Source organism: Penaeus chinensis, chromosome 26 (genome assembly GCF_019202785.1).
Source record: "Penaeus chinensis breed Huanghai No. 1 chromosome 26, ASM1920278v2, whole genome shotgun sequence".
Classification (NCBI taxonomy): domain Eukaryota; kingdom Metazoa; phylum Arthropoda; class Malacostraca; order Decapoda; family Penaeidae; genus Penaeus; species Penaeus chinensis.
In genome coordinates this window covers 14,382,581-14,392,720 of record NC_061844.1, presented here as the reverse complement: position 1 = coordinate 14,392,720, position 10,140 = coordinate 14,382,581, and the positions used below count along the sequence as shown (strand labels likewise).

The 10,140-nt window shown below is 39.8% G+C and overlaps 1 protein-coding gene across 1 annotated transcript in view; it reads right to left on the bottom strand.

The window, feature by feature from the left end:
* Positions 1-6,043: 6,043 nt before the first annotated feature.
* LOC125038912 (zinc finger protein 91-like) overlaps positions 6,044-10,140 on the bottom strand; it is a 16,889-nt gene continuing 12,792 nt past the window's right edge. Inside the window, exon 2 of the mRNA XM_047632564.1 lies at positions 6,044-10,140. This exon is cut by the window's right edge and continues 1,136 nt beyond it. Within this exon, the coding sequence (XP_047488520.1) occupies positions 6,502-10,140 (3,639 nt within the window). The 3' untranslated portion in view covers positions 6,044-6,501.

Sequence of the window (10,140 nt, the reverse complement as noted above, 5' to 3'; positions counted from 1 at the left end):
CTTTGCCTCTGGCACATCCATACCAAATCTCTACCAATTTCTTCAGTCTGCAATATCATCAGTATCTTCCTGGGCCACAAACCATGGCTTCCGCTTTTCTACCTCCAAATCTTTCTCCATCCTTTTCTCTCACGTACATGTAGGTACCCAACCTCCATTCTTCTTAAATGGCACTCCAATACCGTTCCACTGGAAAATTCCTTGGCATTACTTTTTACTCCAAACTGTCCTGGCGAGACCATATCTTTACATTAAAGAAAAAGCCCGCCGCCGTCTCCGAATCTTACAAACCCTATCCCATATATCCTGGAGCTCAGATCGCAAAACTCTCCTTCATCTTCATGTTTCCTTCATCTTCATGTTACCTTCATCCTCCCCATTCTCGATTATGGATGCCATATCTACTCCTCTGCCCATCTTGATACAATCCATCACTGTGGTCTTCGCTTAGCCCTAGGTGCCTTCCGCTCCTCTCCAGTTGAGAGCCTGTACACTGAATCAGGCATACCATCTCTCTCTCTCGACGCCGTACCCTTCTCTTTCTCCGATGTTATGCCCGATTCCACCAACTTCCCCTCACTAAACTAACTATCCCACGATCCGGACTTCCTACCTTTGCTTCTTCTCCACGTTTACCTACTCCTTTCTCCACTCGCATGGATACCCTCCTCTCCCATCCCCCTTTTCCCCATCTCCGACCTCTCCCGTTCTCTGTCCATTCTGTCCCTTCGTGGCTTATACCTTACCCCCGTACTTGCTCCTCTGTTTTCCCTGACCCACCAAAATCAGATATTCCTCCTGCTGTCCTTCTCACCCATTTCCTTGACCATGTCTACATTCATTCCTCCAGTATTCATGTTTACACTGATGGTTCCAAATCCACCACCTGTGCCTGTTTGGCAGTAACCTGCCCAACTCATACTTTTAAAAAAACAAAAACGATGACAACAATAAATTATATAACATCATTAGTGCTAATACTATCATATTAATGATAATAACAACAATGTTAATGATAAAAATATTAACACCATTCACAACAGTTCTACTGCTGATACTAACAACAATAATTATAATAATTATAATAGTTATAATAACAACAACGATAATGATGATAAAATAATATTAGAATCTATGATGATGAATCATAAATATAATTAAGAATATTAATACAAATATTTTATTAATAACATTAATAATGTTGATAATAGCAATATTAATAATAATAATAATTATATATCAATAAGAAATAATAATGATAATGATAATAGCAATAACAATGGTAATGATGGCAATAATAATAATAATAATAATAATAATAATAATAATAATAATAATAATAATAATAATAATAATAATAATAATAATAATAATGATAATAATAATAACAATAATGATAACAATAATGATAACAATAATGATAACAATAATGATAACAATAATGATAATAATAATTAATAATAATGATAATGATAATAATGATAATAATGATAATGATAATAAGAGAAATGCAAATGATGAACAAAATAATAACAACCGTAAAACAATAATAGTATTGATGCAGATAACGATGATAACAATAATGGAAAAACTATATAATTAATTCTGACGATAATAGCAGTAGTAATAATGATAGTAGTAATAATAATAATGGGAATAACAACAGTAACAAGAACAGTAACAAGAACAAGAACAAGAACAATAGTAATGTTCAATGTTTTAAACAAATAAATGTGCCTAGACATCAAAGGTCATAAAGCACTATGTTAAAGTATCGTGGAGGGAGGGGTTTAAAAAAGTTATTTATCAGTACAAAATGTCTTTCAATGGTCACATGGCATTATAAAAAAAGTATGGTAGTGAAAGAAGTAGAAAGAGGGGGGGAGGGGGGTAAATGGGGTAAGATAGGGATTGGTAGAAGGGCAAGGGTGACGAACAAAGGGTGATTAGATCAAATGGAGAGTATAAATTATTCCGTGAGGAAGTTGGACAGGTTGGGGAGTCGGGGAAGAGATGACCAATAAGGAAAAGCGAGGGTACTTGAAAAATACAAAGCGGAGGCAGGATAGTAAGATATGTTGGACTGAAAGAGGAACATTGCATGGGGGGGCATAGAGCTGGGTTGGAGTGTATCATAAGGGTAATGGTTAATGGTTAATGAACCACTAAGGTTGCCGGGTAGTAAGGTAGGTCATAAAGTGGGGGTAATGATCCATGGCTGGAATACATAAGCGGGGTTGGTGTTGATGTGGACATAGTGGCGGAGCGTGCTAGGGTATCTGCCTGTTCATTGCCGGGGATTCCGACATGACTGGGCACCCAGCAAATTCTGATATATTCATAGACAAGTAGAACGACCAGTCCTGTATCTTACAGACAGGGGTTTGGTCGAGTGAATAGATTTTAGGAGAGATAGTGAGTTACGGGAGCCAGTAAAAATAGTGAAAGAGGAGGAAGGGAGTATAAGGCAAAAGGGAGTGTGTGTAGTTCTGCAGTAAGGTAAGTTGGGAAGGTTACTGCGAAACTAGCACCGGAGGTGGATTTAGAGCCATCAGTTTTTGCCAACTGCTTTGTAGCAATTGTTATGGGAAAGTTAAGATAAACTATATTTACAAGTTTCTGGCTTGGTATGACATTTGACAATCCAGAGTTGGAAAATGCTTCTGTAACACAAACAATGGCATACAGTGCTATGGATGCATGGATGGGTTGTGTTGGGCTGGACAAATATTTGGGAAATTGCAAAAAAAAAAAAATAATAATATCAGTTGAGGTGGTAAGACAAGCATTAAAACTAAGAAATCAAGACAAGCAAAAGCTGATAAACTACGAAGAATTAAAAACATAGGAAGAGGAAAATTAACAGACACTGATAACTAAGCTTCAAAAATATTATGGAATCGCATTTCGTCGCCATGTAGGAAGTACTGTAGAAGGGTTGAGGAATGATACATATGCAATGTATTTTTTACACTGTTCATCATCAGATTGAAACCCGCAGCATCAATTGTGGCAAAAAAAAAAAAAAAAATATATATATATATATATAATAATAATAATAATAATAAAGTGACAGTTGGTCTTTTTTACCAGTAAGCGATAGCGAAAGGGGAAGAGCCATCCTCCCACAAGATAATGAAAACAAGACTCGAGTTGCTAACTGAAGCTAATAGTAGGGGGAGAGTAAAGCCGTCTTACATCAGATAAACTATTTTCTACGTGTTTGCTTGGGAAAACCCAAAACCCAAACGAACACCTGCATTCGAGAGTATGGCGGTATTGCTCGAATTACAAAGGAACAAATAAATCAATCCTGGACTTTGCAACAGCCAGGGCAGTGATTGACCATAACGCAGGTTACAAAGCCGGACATATTCAGCCATTTGCTTGGATTACCAGCTACAAATATTGGAAAATATAGAAAACGGGAGTGTGAAAGTTGGAAAAAAAGAAAAAAGAGAGTGAAGAGGGAGTCAAAATAATATGCAGCTGGGGAGTTTTAACTTTTAAATGGACGACCTTTTAAATGCCGACGAACTTTTAATGTCCAGTTACTGAAAATTTACTTTTTCATACTCTGCCGCAACAAAACTCTTTCAATTCTTTTTTTTTTTTTTTTTCTTAGTTATTTTGAGGTCTTTTCATTTCCAAATGCAAATAAAGGGAACATTCATTTATAGTTTTTTTTTATAATTTTCCTCAATAATTTTAAGACATTTAAATATTTACTTCACATGTAGAAAATCGCAACATATTGTACATTAAATAATTACATTAAATCTACACTATGTATCCTCACTGTGAACCATATATATCAAAAGCAGAACTTGGCAAATAACTGTTTGTAGTAAGGGGGTAAGTATGTACAACAGAACAAGAGAAAAAATAAGTCTAATGTCACCACACCAGTAAGGTCAGGCGAACGCATTCTTAGAGTGCTGCTCCACACTCACTTTAGATAGTAGCTCTGAGTTCCACCATCGAACACATTTTGAAGTGTCGAGAAGTTTGGGGAATGGCTGTATAGGCTGCATTTAGGATATTGGCTGTTAAACATAGAAGCATGTCTGAAGTGGAAGAGAAGGATGGAGGATGATCAAGGGTAGAGAAAGGTAAAGGTATGCTATTAAGCTCTGTTAATGCACCAGCGATGGGGGTTGAGAAGTGGGACATAGGAAGTAGGAGAAAGGAGAATAGGAAAGCGATCATTATAGTGAAAATGGTCTAGAACTGACCATTGGAAGTCTAGGCGAAGGGAAGGGGAGCAAAGAGAAAGATCATGGCATGAAAAGGATTGGGTATACATCTCAAAGTGAGCAGGACAGTTTGCATTTAAGAGGGTAAGGTCTTTATTTGAGAGCAAGCGGTCTAAGGAACGACTTCGGGAAGTAATAGTGGAGTCACTCCAGAGGGTGTGGCAACAGTTAAAATCTCCTACTATTAGCAAAGGTGGTTGGAGTTGGGAAAGCAAGATTTCAAAGGCTATAATGTCAATAGGTAAAGAAGGGGAGAAGCAGACAAACAATTGTAATCCAGAGTAGAAAAAAAATTGGATGACTGTGTAAGGTATAGTGGTTTGTAATGGAGGTATAACATGTTTTATGATGGATAAGTATGGAGGAGGCAGACAGAGAATGAGGGTATGATACAAAATGGTAATTGGGAATTGGTAATGGAGGATGTGTGAGGAAGGTTTCTTGGAGGCAGAGGATGACGAAAGTCAGGTCTGTGAATACAGAAAGCTTGAATATTCCATTGTAAATGAGTCATTATGTGGTAATCATTGGGTAATATGGGCAGAAATGGGTGTCATAGAAGTAGAAGAAAAGCCTGGGGAAAGAGGTAGGGGATCAGGGGGAGTGTCAGGAGGTGTAGTGTCAAGAGGTTCACCAGGAGACGAAGGGTTTGGAGAAGGACACTGTTGTGACAAAAGAAATTCACGTGAATATCCAGGAGGGAGTGGGAGGGATAATAGGGAAGGAGGTGGGGTTGGTGTAGGGGGAGAAGATGGAGTGTATTGAGAGGGAAAGGGGGGGGGGGGTAGAGGGAGGATGGATGTCAGCAGTTACTTTGAATGTAACATTGACAGAAGAGGGGGGTATTATCAGAATAAGGGGCTGTTGGGGGAATCACACGAAAAATCGGTCCCACCTGGCTAGGCTAAGTAAAGTACTCAAATAGTTTGTAGAAGTAGGAATTGTAGAGGGGGGAGGACGGGTGGAGGTACTGTGTACTGAGTACTGAGGGGAAGAGGGCAATAAGGCTGAAGAGTTGTAAGAAGGGAGGAGATATAAAATGAAGATGCTTGTGCAGTTGCGTTGGAGGAGTGAGGAAAGGGTGTTTTTTGAAGGTTGAGTTATAACCTGGGTAAATGATTTGGGATGGGTCAAGTTGGCAGCACATGTTGAGCAAGGGGGTGTAGTAGCAGCCTTTAGAGCTGTGATCAAAGGAGAGTTAGATTCAGAGAGACCAGTTGATAAAGGGACAAGACTAAAGGCCCCTAGTAAGAATACAAAATATTCATTACTGGCCATGGCAAGCCAAGTAACCAAGGGAATACCGTCTGAACGGCTTCCTGAGGCTGTTCATGACTGGCACAAAGTCAGCTCTTAATCCTTTCAACATGGCTCTCACACCTTAGGAAATGGATAGTAGGAGTTGGCGAAGAGACGGAAGCGAAAAGGGGTGGGAAAAAGACCATTCAAAATGAGTCGAGGCGACCCAGCACTGGGTCTCAAAATAGTAACTATAATAAATATAATAATGATAGTAATAACGATAACTCAAGATTTTATCAATCAAAAATAAAACTATTGTAATACAATAATAGCAATAATACAATAATAGTAATTTTTAAAAAATATAATAACTTTCATTATTATAAAAACTATCAAAAGTACAAAGAAAATGTAGATTTCTGCTATGAGAGCACACTTATTCTTAAATCCATAAGTGATCAATCATAAGTTACTTTGGTTTTGTATCTTTTGGTTTTGACTGTACTCACTGAAGGAAATTCAAGAGGTTTATTAAAACAAACTTGTGTATAACAATCCATTTACTTAAATATGCTTGTTAAAGCTTTGCTTTCTTTCATAAATTAAGCCATTAAATTAATCGACATATGGAGAGTATTATTAGTTTTTACATCAACCAATATGAAAAAAATGCATGCATGACCGTTGATGCACTTTACATCCAAGTTAAAAATAATCATTCAATGTGAACAAAAGAATCATCTCAAACAAGATATACAGTCTATGTAGGTCAAGTTCAGCGGCTTTATTTTAGAGGTTAATATTCTCCCTCTGGTATACACCATTACATATGCAAATGATATATTAAATGACTAGGATCAATGCCCTTCTCTTATATTTTGACAATATTAATGTAATATCACGCGGCTGACAGTATGTACACAGTTACCTGGAATTGTAATGAAAACCTGAATACAATGAGCTGCATTACAATTTATACCCATTATACATTTCAAATAGCATGTTAATCTGACAATATGAAATCAGTGGAAAGAGATGGTGTATGAGATGGAAGCAATGACAGATTAGCATCGACCTCTTCAGCTCCAGTTGGAACCCCTTCAACTAGTTGATATTGAGTCACACCGCCCACTGTTTGTTGCAATACAAGCCGCCCATCAGCTGTCTGCAGCAACACCTCTGATCCATTGAGGATTGGTGCATCTGTAGAAAGGTTGTCTTGTACTGGGTCACTTGCCGAAGTGCTTGGGATAGGTGTATTGGTGTCAGTCTCATTCTCAGTCAAGAATTGCTTTAAAGGTGCTGCTGTATTCCCCACAACTATTTGGATATCTCCGTGTGCAGGCTGACGAAGCAGATGGTGAAGGCTGTCATCCATGCTTACTAGGACTTGCATGTTCCTATCATCACTTGCCACTTCAGCTTGGACTTCAGGTACAACTGGAGTATCCCCATTGAGCTGTGTGGTTCCTCCTTCTTCCTCCTGTACAATGACATACTGCAAACCTTCTTCATTACTTGTTAACTGCAATACAGCTCCAGTTCCTTCTTCGTTCAGGAGATGCTCTTCGGCAACACTGTCATCGTCCAAATCCTCTGCATTGGCTAGACCTCCAGCTAACTGAAGGATAACTGCCTCCTGACACTGCTGAGTTTCTACCAAGTGGTCTCTCATCTCTTCCTCTGTCTGTGTGGCATGCAAACAACCAGGACACAGCCATACATCTGCTGCCACTGCTGCAGACTCTACATCACTTGGTTCTTCATCAGCCATAACATGAAGGCGGAGCAGAGGAGTTAAGTCTTGCCAACTCAAGGTAGAAACTTGTTCCAGGAAAGTGTTAGTGGCAGCAGCTGCATCAGTAGCACTTCCTGTAATAGGTATCTCTGGCAATGTTGATGGTGTCGATCGTGTTTTAACAGCATGTCCTTGGGCCTGAACACCATGAGTAGCATGATCCTGCAGATGGCGTAGTAATGAACCTCTTACAACAAACATCTTACTACACACTGAACACCGCCAACGATTAACCACGAGCTGAGTTGTAGCATCATTAATTTCATGGTCAATCTGGATATGCCGCAGCAACTGATGCCGTGTTGCAGCTGTGTGTTGACAAATACCACACTCATATGGCTTTTCCTGTGTGTGAGTAAGGAGGTGTCTCTCAAGCTGAGCTTCACTCCGGAAAGGTTTGCCACATTCTGAGCAAGGAAGGGAGGACCCAGTGGTGTGCGTTGCCATATGGCGAGTCAAATCAGACTCTAAGCCAAACTTCCGATCGCAGACTGAACATTCATATTGCAATTCATGATGACGACGGGCAACATGAGTCCTCAACAGACTCTCTGACCGGAACATCTTATGACATCCATCCACATGGCATATATTAGGTGTATTCGGGTTGTGTGTAATCAAGTGCGCCTTCAAGTTAGCCTGCTTCACAAAGGTCTGGTTACATATATGACAAGTATGTGGAGTTGTCTCTGAATGATGCACCAGAAGATGATTAGTGAGTGCTTCTTTTGATGCATAGACATGACCACATGCAGTACATGGAAATTCCCGCTTGTGTTTCTTTTTATGTTGATCAAGTTCTTGCTGTGTAGAGAATGTCTTCCGGCAGTAAGTGCACATCATTTGTTCATCTGAATGAGCTCGCACAATGTGATCTTTCAATGGTCTTTGACGTTTGAACTGTTTATCACAAATGTGGCACGTAAATGCTTTCTCTGCAGAGTGTGTTATCATGTGGTCATCATAGCGATGACGCTCCACAAAGGACTTTTCACATAAGTTGCACTGGTATCTTATAACATTCTCATCTCCATGCTCTGCCCGCTGATGCTTCCTATAGTATTCTTGAGTGTCACACTCCAATCCACACTGCTCGCACTTCCATCGCTTCTGACACTTTTCCACATGTTCATTATAAAATCCAATAGATTTGAATTCTCTTTTACATACAGGACATGGGCGGGCTTCTTTGAAATAGTGGCTCTTGTAGTGCTCTCTGAGATTGCTGGCCATCCCAAACTTGATCTTGCAGTCTGAACACTCAAGTGTCTTCACTTCCATGTGTAGCCACAGATGTTCTTCCAGTGCATAAATATTATCGTATATTTCATGACAAAAATCACAACCAATCTTGGGCTTCTTTGGGTTCTTATTTCCCAACTTGAGAAACTCGTCATAGTGCCTGTTCTTCATGTGTTTCCTCAGTAAGGTTCCCTGAGCATAGGCCTTTCCACAAACATGGCACTTGTGTGGAAGATCTCCCTTGTGACTTAACATGTGTGTTCTTAGAAACTTGGTGGTGAGGACTTTGTTGCACACTGGGCAGTTCATCTTTTTGGGCAGATCTTTTACCTTATGTCCTTTCAGAGGATTTAGCATGTCCATTTCCTCAAGGCCCCCCTCTCGTGTCTGCTGCAGGTGAAGGGTAACATCCTCTGAAGGAACAGGAGGAGCGGTACTTGCTTCTTTCACCTCCTCCTTGACCTGCACAGAGCCATCCGTGGCAATAACAAGCACTTTTGAGTTTGGAGCAGCAGGTGCTTTCTCTGTACTCTCAGTCTCAGTATCTATAGCATCCATCTTCTCATTCACGCTTTCATTCTCACTTTGGCTTGTAACATCACCATTTTCAGTAAGACCAACTGGATCACAATTATGAACACTCTTAACATGTTCCTCCAAGGCCTCTTCTTTCATAAAGCCTAGATGACACAATTTACATGAGAATGCTCTGTGACTCTTGCGATGAAACCGAAGCATTTCAATACAAGCAAATTTTTCTCCGCAATGTTGACACAGAAAGGAAGGGTCTATTTTATGAACAGAAATACAATGTTCCTCCAGGTCTTTTGGATACTGATATCCAGCTCGGCATTTGATACAATTGTAAAGTTCTAGCTTTAATGCTTTATGAATCCTTACCATGTGTCTGTGCATTGTACTAAGGCAATTGGTTTTGTATTTACAGTACTTGCAAGTGTATTCTTGTCCTTTGTGCATCTTCTGGTGGTGCAACTTCAAAGACTTGATACCATATACCTTTTGGTGGCAAATGGGGCACTCAACGACCTTGTGCTGCTTCACATTCTCCTTGAGTTTTGTGTTTACAGTAGACTTTGCCAACTTGTTCTTATTCAAAACTGGATGCATGATCTCTTTATGGTGTTCCAATGCAGTTCCTAAAACAAATTCTGCCTCACATGCCTCACAGTACAAAGTTGGATTCTTGTCATGAAATTCTCGAAGATGACGCTCCAGTGGTCGAAAGCTATTGAAAGAACGGCAACAGTCAGTGCACTGGACTGGTTTGTGCTTAAGGTGCATGTAGAGCATGTGTCGATCACGTCCCCTTGCGGTGGGGAACACCCTGTCACACTCGCAACACCTAAAGCTTCCTTGTGAATTCTTATCATTGTCACCGAGGTCTGATTGCATATGAACCTCTAACGCATGTTTCCTTGCTTCCGATTTGTTAGAGAATGTCTCAGTACAGAGTTTACATCTATACTTCTTGAGATCAGATCCCTCATCACGATCACAAGCATTCTCAGATTTGACTATCTTTTCATCCATCACCTCTGTGGCCTCCTCCTTCACAATAGCACTCAACACATCAGGATCATT